The sequence below is a fragment of the Drosophila subobscura genome, chromosome U, assembly GCF_008121235.1.
Source record: "Drosophila subobscura isolate 14011-0131.10 chromosome U, UCBerk_Dsub_1.0, whole genome shotgun sequence".
Lineage (NCBI taxonomy): Eukaryota > Metazoa > Arthropoda > Insecta > Diptera > Drosophilidae > Drosophila > Drosophila subobscura.
Window position 1 is genome coordinate 12,759,829 of NC_048534.1, and position 16,471 is coordinate 12,776,299.

The following is a 16,471-nucleotide window of genomic DNA, read 5'->3' on the forward strand; positions in this document are numbered from 1 at the left end:
CTTCCACCCATACCTTCCACCTTTGCATACAATCTCCAGAAATATAGGCCAGTGGAATCAGATGGTGGATGGGGGGAACACACCCCTCTCTTCTGAGCAGCAGCACGAGATTAGCACGCAACATACACAGCCCAGACTTTGGCTGGCTGTTTGACTGTTTGACTGACTAAGCTTTTGGTAGCTGCTTCTGCTACTGCTCCGTGAGTGAGCTCCTCTGTGAAATCTCTTATTTTTATGGTATTTGTGGATGATTAGCTGAACAGATAGGCAGGCGAAGCGCTGGTACGCGAACGTGTCTGGGGATGAAGATGAAGTCTATGCAAAGCCACGAAGATTCATAGATACAGATACATAGATCGGAGCACAACAGCAAACTCTGACGGTTTGACAGTGGGACAAAATGGCACTCGAACAGTGGGAGGGCAGTGTTTGGGCACAAAAGTGGCACAATTTTTATGATCATCCAAATTCTCTTCTCTTTTCTTCTTTTTCGAGTATGTTTCGCTTTTGTCTCTTCTTTAATTCGACCATGTGGGGCCTTCATCTTCTTACCTGAGCTCGTGGCCGGCCTAGCCCAACAACTGGAGAAAAATAGAAGAGAGAGAGAGAGAGAGAGAGAGAGAGATCGCAGCGACAAGCTAACCTTTTTTATCATCGGAGATGTACACGAAGGAAAAAAGATGACAAGTTTGTCGCGTGTAAACAATTTGCGGCGGCCAAAAAGAGAGTACGGGTGCGGGTGTTAGTTCTGGAGCAGTGGATGGATGGAGGGGAAGGGAAGGGAGGAGCAATGTCATTGAAACGGAAATCAAGAGGAGTGATGTCAGGCCCATGGTAAGTGAGCTCTGGGAAGACAGTTCACAGTGAGTGAGGAAAGTGTGCGGCAAAAGGTAAACGAGGATTGAAAATTTAGACATAAAGAGGTTGTCCATTCCTGCCGATAAATAATGTATCCTATTTTGGTATCCAGTTCTAATTCCACTTAAGTTTTCTTTTTCTAAAAATTGTTAGACATAATTTATAATTTTAGTCCTGGAAGTTTTCTTAATCAAGTTCCACTCAGTGCGCATACAATTCGTAAGCAGTGTAGAGCACATATTCACGAAATTTAACACAATCTTACAGATACATTAGGAAATATCTCAAAAATCAACACAAATCTAGAGGCAGCGCCGACAGCAACGCGACAGAGATCGCTTTCGAGGAACACATTTTGAGTGCCCGAAGCGCGCGCATGAGTGAAATAAATTTTCACGCTTCTAAACAGAGAGTGAGAGCAGTCAGTGGCAGCAGCTGAAGCAGCAGCAGAGGAAGAGACGAGACTCTTTCGACTGCGACGTATCACAATCAGAAGCGAACCGACAACCGACCGAAAACCGACAACTGCCGTCCATTCATAGCCCCATTGCCACTCAGCTAGAGTGGAGAGTGCCGCCAAACAACCCCCGCATACACGCCGGGCCAGACGCAGATCAGAGTCAGTCCGAGACCAAGTGAGATCTGGCGAGAACGTTTTCGTGAAAGTGTTTCGTTATTTATTCGCGTTTCCCCGAGCGAGAGGTTTTTGCGCGTTCTGAGGTGGAAATTACCCCACTCGCATAACCCCAAACATATCCCACAGTTTCGCCGGGGCGTGGGGGGAAGAAGATTTTACGTTCTATAATGACTCGGAAAAATATCCCTCAGAGCATTTCGAACTGCGGCGGGCAACGGTCAAGCGATCGGCGCGAGTGTTTATTCTGATTCCACTGAGGATCGATCGGTCGACAATTCTTTTTCAATATACAAAACATACATAAATATATACATAAGTATCAGCAGTGTGTGTGAAATGTTGGTTCGATTGGGTTCCCTTAGGCCACGGGCTGGGTGCTGAGAAGAACATGGGAAAAACGGCCGCCAAGGATTCGCCAAAGAAACTACAACGAAATTAACAAAAAAATCGAAACCGAAAAGGAACAAGTTTAAAAAGCCAAAATAAAAAGTGAACAAAGAGGAGTCAGTCGCGCGACTCGCAGTTCCAACCTCAACATCAACCTCAACATCAGCCTCGACTTTGACTTTGACTTCGACTTCCACTTGGTCTTGGTCTTGGGATCTTAAGAAGCAGAACAGATGAGGCAGAACTCTCTCAGGAACTTGGGATATTCTGCTGGTGGTGGTGGTGCCGCTGCTGCTGGGATTCTGATTAAAGCGCGCGTTTAATTTCATTTTTTACGCTACTCCCTGCCCCCCGAAAGCCAGGCTGGGACTCCACCCTTGGCGGAAGGCTTTTGATTCGCTGTTCAACTTTTTGGCCTGAACTTTTGCTTTGTCTCGCACGCCGTTCGTTTGGCTGGAACCTGGCCCGACGACTCCTTGGCTGGCTGGCTCCTTGGGCGCTGCTCAGTACGCCGGCAGCTTTCTCCGTGTGCGTACGAGACTCACGCAGCCGCAGCAACAGCAGCAACAGCAGCAGCATCGGCAACACCGGCAACAGCAGCACTGATCTGAGCCAGTTGCCACAAAAAAAGTGAAAGAAATCGCGTAAAAAACAGAAGAGGCAGCGAAAGATCATCGGCGAAAGATCGGTTCACATCGGATCGGATCAGGCAGCGATCATGTCGCCTGACCTCGTCAAGTGCACTGAGCTGCCAACCGCCGACTTCCCCCCAGAGTTCCAGTAAAAACCAACCCACAAAAACGCAAAAAACACAAAAAAGAACACCGTGAGTCGCTTGATTAATTCGCACACGTCAACGATATTCAAACAAGCATCTCGTGTACTCATCGTGGCCGCAATAAAAACGGCTTTAACTTTAACTGCCTGCCAAAAAAATATATAACACTTAAACACAGAGAGAGAGATACACACAGAAACATACAGAGATCATACGAGCACGAACGGGCCAGAGTTTGGTTTGTTGCCGCTGCATTTGGCGGCTTCAATCGATATGCGTTTGTTCATGGTAATTGCAATTTTAATATTCGCAATGCCAATGACTGGATTCGGCTGGTAAGTGTTTTGGCAACAAGAATGGTTTATCTAAGCATAAGAGGGAGTCATTAAGGAGAGCGAAGTAGAGAAGGGGAAGAATTTTAGATTTTAGATTAGAGATGATCGGCCATAGAATTGAATGATGTCTCATTATGTTGGATAAAACCTTAACGTAGATTGGAGGTTGAAGATGTAACGTGTTAATTTTCAGTTTCCCATTGAGATCAGCAACATATTTATATGAAACGCACGAGTTTAATGTTTGTTTACAAGTAATTACCATTAGATAATACAAGAAGTGCTTCATTCTTTTGAAATATATAAACAAAACATTTATACCAAACATCTTAATAAAATAATACACTAATTTTCTATTCTTTGTTGAATGATCACAAAATATTCGGGAAAAATTTAAATAAGTATTGACTGATCTTGACTACTAATTGGTAAATTGATAAATGCTTTATTTGTTGCTAGAATTTTTATTTGGATGTTTTGCTTTTGGAAATGATAGAAGATTATTTCTATGCGTTGAACCTTCGTAGCAATGTAAAGCACTTCCTTAGTCACCTAATTACATCTGATATGATGGACAATTGAACTAGATTCAACTAAGTAAATTCAAAATCACTCATCGCCGTGTCTTAGTCTGCAATATGTAATGTTATGTGGCTAACAAAGTACCATCGATTTTACATGTACAACGTGCAATTTATGTTATGTTTTCAATGCCAAAAAACCCATTACCACCCGCTTTGAGGTCTATGCAATGGCTACTCGAATGCTCTTGCTTTGCCATCTGTGCTCATGTCAAATCGCATCAATTTACGAGATAGAGATTGGCGTAACAGCTTCCGGTAGAGCGACACAGTGCAAGCACAAAAATAAATATTCAGCTTGGTGACTCAAATGCGGCAAAAGCGATCCCAATGGTCAAAATGCTAATGCGAATCCAAATTCAGAGCCAATCGAGCGTGTCGAGTGGCGACCCAACGCACCAACGAACCAACGTTCGATGTCAACGGATGGAGGACCTTCAAAATGTGACGTTTGATTTAGATTTAATTACATGGCATTTTCCTCTCTTTGCAATGGGTTTTTGTGGCCAAAATAAATAACGACAAAGAGGAAAAGGTGGCACTGGTGGCAGCAGCGTCAGATGATGAAGCCAAAACCAAATGACACTTGGAGCAATTTATGCGCGAAATTACAGACGAAAAGGCAGACGTCCAAGATGAATAAATAAACAAACCGAGGAGGACAAACATCAAATAGAAAGAAAAGTGTTGCCCAAAGGTAGATCATTCGCCAGAGGGGGAACTGGCACACACACACACATAAGTTATGCACTTTGCCAAATTTATTTGCCACCAAAGCGGCATCAATGAATTCGCCCCAAAGAGATCTCTCCACCCCAGCGAAAAGGTAGAAATATTGTTGCTGTCAGCGGCAACGAAAGCTGAAATTTTGATTTCGTTTTCCGCCGCAGCATCCAACGGGTGTGGGCGAGGGCGAGGGCGAGGGCGTGGACGTCTTCGTCGCGTGTCGTAGACTGCATGACGATTTCGGTGGCAAATACTGGCGATTTTTACTCTTGAATAATACGTAAGACACATGATTTTGGATTATGGTCGGAGCAGCTTCATATTTATCATTTATCGACGCAATTCTGTTTCTTTCACTTAGGGGAAAATTGGTACAGCGAATGAATATACTGACTGACTGCCGCATACCCTAATATTCTTACATCATTTTAATTGAAACTATGTGCAACTGAGCGCGTCAACAATCGCCTCGCCACCTGCACCATAAAAAAGGTGGGGGATTGCTGCGACACAGCCACGGGGCAGGACGAAGGGGACGCATTTGGGTGGGTTGCGTCTGCTCCATGCACCCGGCCAACTTCAGCAGTCCGATGCATCCAATCCAATTGCAACTTTTTCACAATAAATTAATTAAATAATTAGAGCTCAAGTTCAACGCTGTCAGTTGGTGCCGCTTTTGATGTCGAACGCTGAACGAGACCGAAAGAAAGAGGCACTGCAAAAAAAAAGCCCCAATTGTGCAGCCTTTTGGCTTTGGTTGTGCCACTTTCTACGCTTCATCTGTGCCGCCCAAGGGCGGGCGGGCAGAACAGAACAGAATTTGTAGTGGCGACAAATGACGGCCACCAGGGCCTGACGGGCGACATACTGACTGATGGATAAACAAGGTGGAAGAGCAAATACAATGGGTAATATGTGGGCCCATTGAGGGTTTTGGTTGAGTATGTGTTGGGATTTTTATCAATCAAGTGCAAATAACTTTGAATGAATTGATTGATAAATTAAGGATAGTTTAAAACTAAGAGTGGTGACAATCTTTATTAAATAGTAATCCGAATAATTGTTTAAGTGTTCATTTTAATCGTGTAAAATGACAGCTAATCCGATCCAAAAGAGCCCCTCGATAAGCTGCGCAATTTTCCATTTAAAATGGGTTCGACTCGGAGCTGGCAACCGGGTACTGGGCTTGATGGTTGGTGATTGTTTGTGTGTGTATTTTTCCAGGCAATGGTGCACTAAATCAAATGGTCATTGTGTGAGCTGAGCGATTGAGATCATAATCAGTGGGGCAGCGACGACGGGACCAGTCGGATCCGAGTTGTGGGTGTAGATCTTCCGTTAAATGAATGGAAATTCCATATGGACTGGGCACAATTACAGAGAAACTTACAAGAAATTGCCGTTGATCGGGCAACAATTCTGCGCTGATGTGTCTGGAATTTAATTAAAAACAGCCCGAGACGATGATGATGCTGATCATGACTCAAGCGATGAAGATCGTCTAACGATTTATTCGATTTTTCCATCTCATTTCGGCTTGCAGCGAAATGAGCTCATTTCCGCTAGAAAATCGTTTGACATTTGCATGGGACAGTCCCCCGATTGCGTTTCCTGCTTTTCATTCAATTTGCATTTGAGATTTTCATTCATTGAAAATCGTTTCATTCATTCCACATCGAAGAGTCTCAGTCGTGATCTTTTTTTTGGCACTCACAGCATGTGAAATGGTAATTAATGCCATGCGGGGCATTTATGGGTTAAGGCAGGGAGATAGACAAAGAGCGGGAGAGGGTGAGAGACAAGGGGCCACTTAGTCTCAAGCTGCGCTGGCTCCACAGTCGGTGGTTGCATCAACATTGCTCATACGCCACCCCCCGTGCTTCTGTGTCTGTGTGTGTCAGTGGAGCAAGCCAGAAATCTCATGATAATTATCTTCTCGAACAGAGCAGAATTTGACACACTTTATGAGACCCAAAACAGCCACCCCCAACAAGCAACAAGCACAACAAGAGCTCCTGCAGCAGCAATCTAATAATTATGTTCAACTAACGAGCAGACGGGCAGACGGGCAGAAGAACTCGGCCAATTGCCAAATTCTAATGCAGATGAGTTGATTATGAGCAGAAAAGAAGAGTAGAGTCTCTGACACGATTCGGTCGACATTAACGAGACTGTCTCACTGTCTGCCATGTGTGCTATGCTTTCCGACCCAGAGAAAGTTCTTCTGCTCTTGCATCGGTGCAAAATGTGGTTCACGTTCAAGTTTCTTGCCCCAGCCCCGACCTCAACCTGAACTTCCCAAGCCAAAAACATGCTGCAAATTCTTTTAATTAAACTCATGCCATTTGTTTATTTTGCTAATTTGTCGCTTTCCCCACATGTCACATTGACGAATGCGTCTGTCTGTCTGCGCTGAACGCTTGATGCATCATAATTAAATCGCATGATGCCACAAATATCAAGACATGGGTCAAGTTGAAGGACAGCGTTGGATGTGAAAAGGTACGGGGGCTAGAAGATGTCTAGAAAAAATTCTTGTCATCTTCCTAGGGGAGAGGAACAGCATCTAGCATAGCTGGGAATTGGCTTGGGAGACTGAATGCTTGTTACTGATAGAACAAGGGAAACTTGGCAGAAACCCTCTAGGATCATCAACGTAGTAGAAGGTTTATAAATAAAATGAATAAAATAATTACATTTGGTCTCGATTACCAGAATTCAGCGGAAATCTTCACAGAATTCCAAGCTAAAGCTGCTTCTTTTATCAGCCGCAATAACTCGCTTAAATGCTCATATAATCTCTCCCATTATAGCCTCATATCAACATATTTTGCTCTGTCAAATGTCCGAGGAACTCTGAACCTAAGCCTGAACCTGAAGCCTCTCTTTCTCTGCCACCAATCATTGTGATTAAGTGCACTTTGGGCATCCTTGACATGAACATGACCATGTCCGTCGATGATGATCATCGCTATGCCTAGCTACGCCTATTTGAGCCATAATTAAGTTAAACGTTGTCGCAATTTGCGCACCTCCTAGCCCAGCCACAAAGGCACAAAACGGAAAAGATTGATGTCACCTTTGTCTTTGTCCTTAACGTTGATGCGAAAGTTTAAGTCGTGCCCTGCCCACTGGCCACTGGCAGCTTGTTAAAGGAATGACAAAGGCCGCGGTGGGAGAGGGAGTGTAGTAAATATGCCTGAAATATTAGCCAAGTTTTTGTTGCGCCAATTGGACATGGCCATGCCTGGGAACCGCTCAAAAGTAAAGGAGAAACATTCCTGCGGCTCCCCCAAAGATGCGGAGACTCAGAGAGAGGCGGCGCCTAACCAAAAGGGTGAAGCCCCTCAATATGCTAATTGCCAAATGACAAACATATCGCTGCCCCCAACCAAACAGAAAAAGGTGCCAAAAGGCAGCGTGCGACGGGACGCCCACACACGATGCCGCACCCACAAAGAGACCACAGAGCCGAGATCTGATCGCGGGGCAGACTCTAAGTCATGTCAACACCTTTTTCGGGGTGTCTTTTGGCCAGTAGCTGTGCAACTTCTGTCGACTGCTGTGGGACACTAATCGATTGTCAATGCTGCCGCCCACATCAAAAGCCAGAGTCCCCAAGCTTCTCTCCTGCATACCCATACGTGTTCGCATATCTCTCGGAGCATATCCGCAGTTATATGCACAAGAGATCAACACTTGCGCTGAGGCATTCTGTAGACAAATATTTGAGCGCGTAAATGAAACTGACCAGCCACAACAGCACTTGACTTGGCCAAGGCAGGCTGGCAGGCAGGCAGGCAGGCGGTTCGAGTCGATTCAGTCCGTCCAGCCAGTCGGTTCGGGCCATCAGGCAACGCAACTCAGGCGACCAATCCACTGGCCATTCATTCACTTGTCAACGCTTTGTTTAAATACTTTGCCACTCGCATGTTGACAAGTGGTTTAAGTCGTTGATTTGTTTGCACTAACCCACGACGGAATCGAAGACGTGCACGGAGACCTGGACAAGAGACTCACGAAAATGAGTCAATCAAACGATTCTACATATTTACATAAAAAAATAACACAAAGAGCAGACTTTCCGTTGGAGTTTCAAGTGCAACGAAGCTGGAATGCTCTTGTGGGAAAGGGCAAAGGAATAGCCCCGGCGAATGTTCTTTAGGGTGTTACTAGAAGGAAATTAATGAATCGATTTCAACATGAAGAAGCATAATATTAGTTGCAACGTAATTAATTTACCATAAATAATGGATCCTTATCTAAATTTCAAAATGGATTTAAAGCAACGTTTCCTACTAAAACGATATCAGAATTATTGATTAATAAATCCAACTATAATCTTTGCAATATTTTAATGAATCCATTCACTTCCATTTCTTGGTGATAACCAATCCCAAAGACACTGCATTTTATTGAAACAGTCGCCAACACTTTCAATTTTCTGCATTACACATTCCAGCATTGTAATAGAGATACTCCAACCGGGGAGTATACGAAACTCTGCGTCGAGTATCGAGTACTCGGAGTACTCGGAGTCTTGGGTATGGGATGGTATGGGAAATTTCAACCACTTGTCTGTTCGGGGGCAACCATTCGAAAGCCAAACTAAACCGGGCACTTTGATCAGAGGCAAGGCATAGGAAACAAAGAAAGAAAGAGAGAGAGAGAGAGAGAGAGAGAGAGTGAGAGAAGTCCATTGAGGCCTATAACGACACCCAGACCAAGGCACGCACACACACAGATACGCAAACGGAGGCACACTTGGAGTTTGTATCTGTGTGTGAAGGCAAAATAAAGATACGTTGCGAGCCAAGTGTTGGCTTGGCCGCTGGTTCCGATGCTTCGGGATGGCATAAGTCGGGGAATGGGCATGAGAATGGGGATGGGATGGGACCTGAGAGACCTGAAGTTGTTGGCTCCTTTTCATGTTTGCCGACTGCCGGTGCGAGCGGCGCTGCTGACGTCGCTGCTGACGTCGCTGCTGTATCTGGTGCTGGTGCTGCCGCTGCTGTTGCTGTTGCTGCTGCCAAGTAAACTTCAGTTCAACTTCAAAAACCAAAAAGTGTCGAACAATTCGGAATGGACGATCGCTCAGTGGATGGATCTCTCTGCAGAACTCTCCTGCTCCACTCTCCACTCGCTGTGCGGCTATTTTCCGCTTAACACAAAAATCTCTGCCTCGTTTTTTTTGTGTGTGGTGGCAACTTGTGTGGTTACGTATGTACGTCCCTGCAACACGCTTGAAAGGTGTTTGAGTTCTTTAGATCTCTCCAGTCATCAACGCAATGTGCAGGAACGACGTCATCATAATATTCGAAGTAGCAGCCAGTCAGCCAGTCAGCCATCCAGTCAGTCAGTCAGCCAGTCAGCCAGTCACAGATGAAGATCAGAAATCGTAGATCGGTGTGATCGGATCGGAGCAGGCTCCAGATGATCATTGTGATTTTAACTTCAATTGTTTTTACTTTGTTTACAAGCACGTCCATCATTTGCTGTTGTTTGACTGTTTGCCGGATGAGATCTGTGTCTGTGTTTCTGCGTTTCTGTTGCTTTGTCTTTGGAGTTAATATTTTTGTGGAGTACTTATGAGAGGCGAGTGGTATGTGCGAGTGCGAGTGCGTGTGTTTGCTCTATTTGTGATTTGAATTTTTCATTTTGTAGCTATTAAGTTGTCATAATCTCCTTGAGATCGAATCACTGCAAGTGTGTCTGACTCTGTTTGTGTGTGCCACAGGGTGCTTGCTGCAAGCCGCAGGCAACCAGCCAGGTGGCAAAGCCAACATAGGTGGGCACTGTGTTAATGGAAATCTGAAGCTGTTCAAGTGGTTTATCTACTTGTGTTCCAGCGCAAAGGGAAGCAAGAGCCAACTGGTCAGCAGATACGCGTACTCCATGTGCCATGTCCATCAGAGGTTTAAGAGCGTTAAAAGTGAACTTTAGATAGCTATAAATAAATATATTTTGTGTCGGGCTATGATTATAAATAAATTATAACATAACTTAAAGCAAATAAACCAAATCTCAACATGATTGGTAAACTAATGCAGAGAAAAACGAAGGAAAAAAGAAATACATTTTATTTCTTCAGATGGAATCCACTATTTATACCCGGTACTCGAAGAGTAAATAGGGTATATTGTATTTGTGCGGATAACGGTTGTATGTAACGCACAGAAGGAAACGTTTCCGACCCCATAAAGTATATATATTCTTGATCAGCATCAATAGCCGAGTCGATTGAGCCATGTCTGTCTGTCCGTCCGTCCGTCCGTCCGTCCGTCCGTCCGTCCGTCCGTCCGTCCGTCCTTATGAGCGCCTGGATCTCAGAGACCATAAGAGCTAGAGCCACCAAATTTTGCATCCAGACTTCTGTATGCTCACACTGTTACAAGTGTATTTCAAAATGAGCCACGCCCCTTCCGCCTCCGCAAAGGGCGAAAACCTCCCAAATCTACAATTTTGAAGATAGCAGAAAACTAAAAACGCCATTCCGTAGGGAATGACCATATCTATCAGATCACCAAATTGGGATCCGATTGGATCATTATTATAGCCACAATGAAGAAATTAATTTGCAGTAGCAAATCCCACCCCGTCCCGCAGCATTCACACTCTGCTTCGCGCTGTTTATGGCCTGGCCCCTGACACGTCACTGCCTCTGCCGCTGCCGCTGCCGCTGCCTCTGCCGCTGCCTCTGCCGCTGCCTCTGCCCTGACTCTGCAGTGTGTGTTTCTAGGGAAGGGTGGCGAGCTAAAGGAGCGTGTTGGCGTGAGTAGTGTTGTTGATGTAGATGACAGATGAAGAAAAAATGTAAAATTGGACAAATAACCGCTAAAGTGCAGATGTAGTACTGAGTGCCGGGTATAAAAGTTGTGACGCGTAAGAAGCGTCTCACACGTCCCTTCTCTTTTATGATCAAAACAAGCAGAGAACATTCTTGCATTGCACAAAGAACAACCTGCCACTTGTAAAATGCATATTCTACTTCTTGCATAACAAATTTTGATTCACAGATCACTAAATTATTAGCATTTATGTTTAAGCTTTGCACTTTTGAGCGTGGCGGCGCCATCATTCCGGGCACAAGTTCATTAAAAATAGTATTATTTATTTTTGCCGCGCTGCTTGGCCGAAAGTCTACGTTTATTTTCATAGAATGCGCAAATACCAAAATCCATAAGATGAACTCAATTTTGGTTCAATTTGATGCCGCACACCAGACGTATACGCAATGACGACGACGAAGAGAGGACCTCTTCATAGTGAATGGGAATGGAATCGTTTATTGATTTAAGTTCGCAACGTTGCCAAAGTCGATCAATAGAAAAAACCCCCGGCATAGACAGACAGACACTCCCACTCCCGGATTTTTTCGTAATTTTCCCAATCGATGCAATTTTGGTTTTCATTTTGAATGCCATTTGGCGGGGGCTGCAGCGTTAAAATTTAATTTAGGTGGAAAATTAATAATTACCCAACAATGTGGGTGCAGTAGAGCATATGTATAGGTATAGGTGGGAGTGGAGGGGTGGGCATGTGTCAGCATTCGGCATTAGCATCGGGCCACTGGAAATTGTTGCTCTGGTTGCTCGCCTTTGGCGTTGATTTATGTTTTTCCATTTCAGATTTATGACTTTTTAATAGCTCAATTTTTGTTGGTTTTTCTCCGTGTATTGTTGCTATTGTTGTGAATATTTTTACTCGCTTTTTTCTAAAGATTGCACATTCGCGTGAAATTTACTTTTGCTGATCGTGAACTTTGCGCTGTGAGTGCTCTCCTCTCTGTAGTGTTTGGGTTTCGGTTCAGGGTAAATAAAGCATTTAATAGGGCCTGCTGCTGGCTGTTCCTGTTGCTGACTGGCTGCTGCTCTTTTGCTTCAGCTAGTGATTGATTGGATTGTCCATCATCTATTGCTTCCAAGGAATTACTTTTTCTGGTATTTTCAGTTTCAGCCATAAAACTGAACCCGTGAGTCAGTTGGCGAAAAAGAAATCAGTGCCCAGACATCGGTAAACTTCAAAATAAATGGGGACTTTTGCGCAACAATTATTCACCGATGACAAAGTGCTCGGCCTGATAAAGCCTCGAGGGAGACAAACCCTTAAAAAATATATTAAAGTTCGTCATAGATCATCGACTGTGTGATTGCATATCGGTTGTGACGTTATAATAGGGTAAACAAGTGATTTGGATGTAGATTAAGGTGTGTTTTGGGTTGTAAATATGTGGAAATATATTGGAAAAGGGTTTAGTCAGAGTTGGACACAAGGCAGCAGTTTCTAGCACACTTCTGAATCACTTTTTAAGTAATTTGGTTTTTCCTTTTTATGTTTTTAGGGCCGAGGGCACAAACATCCTACTCGATCCGAATCTAATGTGCAAAAAGACACGTCGTCTGCGTGGAAAGCTGGCCGAGATCTGCCGTCACGATTCGGCCCTGCTCAAAGAGATCATCAATGGCATTAATCTGGGATTCCGCGAATGCGAATTTCAATTTCGTAATCGCCGCTGGAACTGCACTGTTCTGCGCAAGAGCATGAGGAAAATATTAATGCGCGGTAAGTAACGAGTACTACAGCTAGAGACTAGAGACTAAAGACTGCAGACTGCAGACTAGAGAAAACCAGACCAAAATGTGACCACTTTGATATGCGGTGTGAAGAGTCAACCTGTCAACACGTAGACCCGAGACAGTGTCCAGGTCTGAGTCAGAGACCAGCTGGAGATGCTATAAAGAGTTGGCTGCCTAATTACAACTGCTCATCATTGCATGGCTCCTCCGTGCTGGCAGGCAGGGACTGGCAGCGACTGAAGACTGGCGACCGCATCATCCATCAAGTTACATAATAATAAAAATGCAGCGACCCGCGCTGATGAATAGCGCCTGAAATGAGCCTACAAAGCTGTCAATTTTAATAAATTATTGCACTGAGAAAGGCCAGAAAGAGGAAGGCCCGAGCTGTGGCTCGTCCTCGCGGACGATCTCTGCACTTAATGACAACAATGCGCAAACAAAACTCGTACCAAAATGTTGTGTGCCATAAATTCCGCCAAAAAAGAAAGAGAACACCGATGGAATTCAAGCCTCGCCCTGTCAAGCTGTCAGCAGGGAGAGTGCCCTCCCCTCCCATGTAACACTGCATTTTGGGGTGGCTCCAAGACATATCACCTGTCCAGACCGCTTGGCGGCTGCACTGCACTTCACTTCGCATCACATCACCTCACCTTCAGCTGAGAGTTCTGTCGGGGAGCATTACAAGCATATGCAAATGCGAAACTCTGCCCGATTACAATTGCGATTCCGATTTCGATTTCGTTTTCATTAAACGTGACTGTCCCGACTGGCCGACCGAAGAGCTGGCTGGTCTGAGTCTTTGAGTGACTGTGATTTGCATAGATCCAGCAATCGTCGATCGTTGATTGCCAATCGAACAAGTAATAAATCATTTTGTCGCCTTGGCTGACAAATTACCATCAATCAGGCAACACGTGCTGACAACATCAATGATTGGGGATTGATTAAATGGAATAAAGTGCCTCCAGTTATGGGTTTCAATAACTTCAAATCCTTATCCATTCCTCTCCCCTCTCTAGACTCCCGCGAGACAGGCTTCGTGAATGCCATAACAGCCGCTGGAGTTACCTATGCCGTGACCAAGGCCTGCACCATGGGCCAGCTGGTGGAATGCTCCTGCGACAAGTCCCACATGCGACGTAATGGCGGGCAGCCCCAGATGGTGAATGCCGCCACCGCGGAAGCGGCGCTGGAGCGGCAGCAGCGTCAGCAGTTGCCCCTCGAGGAGCAGCAGCAGTACCAGCGGCGCCAGCGGGTCCTCAACAACGGCAGCAGCCTGACGGATCTGTCGCCGCTGGAGCGTCTGGGCAGGAACCGCAAGCCGGGGGGCAAGCGCGGGCGTCGCAAGTTCTGGGACAACATCAAGTTCCCGCAGGGCGAGTGGGAGTGGGGCGGCTGCAGTGACAATGTGAACTTTGGCCTGCGCCACTCGCGGGTTTTCCTGGATGCAAAGCAGCGGCAGCGGCGCAGCGATCTGGGCACCTTGGTGAAGCTGCACAACAACAATGCGGGCAGATTGGTGAGTAACCCTCACCCAAGGGGATTGCCTAAACGTAACCCTCCTTGTCTCTCTCTCTCTCCCTCTCTTCTGTGCAGGCCATTCGCGATGCCATGCGACTGGAGTGCAAATGCCACGGCCTGTCCGGCTCCTGCACCGTGAAAACATGCTGGCTGAAGATGCCACCGTTCCGGGAGGTGGCCGCACGCCTGCGCGAGAGATACGACAGTGCCCGCAAGGTGGCGCTGCGGAACGATGGCAACAGCCTGATGCCCGAGATGCCGCACACGCGGCAGGCGAACAAGTACCAGCTGGTGTTTGCCGACGACTCACCCGATTTCTGTGCACCCAATCCCAAGACGGGGGCCCTGGGCACACAGGATCGGGAGTGCAATGCCACCAGCTACGGCTACGATAGCTGCGATCATCTGTGCTGCAGTCGGGGCCACAAGCATCGCGTGGTGGCCGAGTACACCAACTGCAAGTGCGTCTTCAAGTGGTGCTGCGAGGTGACCTGCGAAAAGTGCCTCGAACATCGGGAGGTCAACACTTGCCTCTGATTATCATTATCATTATCATTATTATTTTGTATTATTGAAAGCTTTCCATTTCGCGTGATAGAAAACACATACAGAGCAGAGTCCATTCTTAAGTATTAACTAACCGTAACACGAGTATCTCTAATCCCTTAGACAGTTGTACATATACCACCACGATCGCCCACAATCACATCAGTCCTCTGGCATCTATGTAAGCTTTGTAAATAGTTGTAATAAAAGCCAAGAAAAAACTAAACCAAAACTATGAATTTAGGTGCAAAAGGAACGAGCATGCGGTAGGTAAACATGTTCTTGATTTTCCATATTTATTTCCCCAAATCAATTCACCTTTTCCCTCCACTCTACACCCTGAGATTATCCCTAAATTAATTCCAAGCAAATTGAGTTTCGTATAACAAGTTTGTGTCTCCCCACAGGCAGAAATACAAAGTTGATGCTAAACGGAAATATATTTCAAATTGATTGAAATCTGCATAAGTGATTAAACTGAGATTAATGAAGACAACAGAGCACACAAATCGATTGAACGAACAGTGGACGAGACGGGAAAACAAGTTCCCCCATTCGCATTTCGGTTTCAAGTCACTCGAATGACTTTCCTATAAATTAACACAATTTTATTGTTGTCGACACGAGAGATATTAATCTATAGAAATTTGCCTAAACAGCAAACCAAACAGCAACAACAAACATAAGAGTAAAAATATAAAATTGAACAGAATGAAAATGAATTTGCCTCTCTTTGCATAAATTACGATGCCCAGACAGCAGATCGATCGAGCGCCATTCATTGTATCTGTGAATGCATAAATTAAGAAATCAATTCGCTGTCGCCAAATGCATGTAATTAAGTGAATATCATATTGTGATGTTCGATCGTGAGCAACAGAAGCAAACAAATAGCCATTATGCTGGTTGTCAGAGAGTGAATGGAGCATGGGAAATATACAGCTAGAAAGAGGGTTAAAAATGAGACAAAATTTGGAGAGAGATGAGTGGAAAAGTTGTCTGTGTTTTATTAGTAAACTTTCTTTCAGCTTAAAAGTAACATTCAAGATTTCTCCCTTTTCTTCGAATTTGTAACCCCTAAATTACTTATTCCTCTACTTATTCCTTCCTTCTTTTCCATCTGCTATGTAACCCAGCCTTCACCTTGAGCACATGCCACTTCTCCCATCATCTCCTCTCCAACAAATCACCACCATAATCTCTTGCAGCTTACGAAGCTTACACAAGAATCTTGAAAAAAGCTGAAACCGACTGCTCCAAGATTGTAAGTGAATTCCCAACCCATTTGCCTATGCGGAGCTGTGATTCTGTGCCTCTCTCTCTCATTTGGTTTATTATTTCGGGGCTTGGGTCAATCTGCCGGAGAGACAAGCCCATCCCAGCGATAAGATACACTCAGCCACTCGGCAGCAGCAGCCGCAGCACCAACAGCTCCAACTCTCCAACAACTAATTAACAATCGCATTCATTTTATTTATCGTACAAATGCAAACCGCTTGACTTCCAAAAAAAAACAAGAAGAA

General features: G+C 45.1%; 1 protein-coding gene across 2 annotated transcripts; it reads left to right on the plus strand.

The window, feature by feature from the left end:
- The first annotated feature begins 1,368 nt into the window (after window positions 1-1,368).
- Window positions 1,369-15,174, plus strand: LOC117901616 (protein Wnt-1). Of its 2 annotated transcripts, none has more exons than XM_034812435.1 (4): window positions 1,369-2,995; window positions 12,644-12,864; window positions 13,901-14,400; window positions 14,478-15,174. In XM_034812435.1, the coding sequence occupies exons 1-4, from the start codon at window positions 2,934-2,936 to the stop codon at window positions 14,937-14,939; spliced, it is 1,245 nt and encodes a 414-aa protein (XP_034668326.1). In that variant the 5' UTR covers window positions 1,369-2,933; the 3' UTR covers window positions 14,940-15,174. The 2 variants fall into 2 exon arrangements, with proteins under 2 accessions (XP_034668326.1, XP_034668327.1); XM_034812436.1 differs by lacking the exon at window positions 1,369-2,995 and adding an exon at window positions 12,282-12,480.
- The last annotated feature ends 1,297 nt before the right edge of the window (window positions 15,175-16,471 follow it).

Excerpts from the sequence above, each read along its gene's own strand:
- LOC117901616 (XM_034812435.1), top strand. The coding sequence starts at position 2,934 with ATGCGTTTGTTCATGGTAATTGCAATTTTAATATTCGCAATGCCAATG. Across the intron at positions 12,865-13,900 it reads GAGGAAAATATTAATGCGCG|ACTCCCGCGAGACAGGCTTC; the intron begins GTAAGTAACGAG and ends TCCCCTCTCTAG. Across the intron at positions 14,401-14,477 it reads ACAACAATGCGGGCAGATTG|GCCATTCGCGATGCCATGCG; the intron begins GTGAGTAACCCT and ends TCTTCTGTGCAG.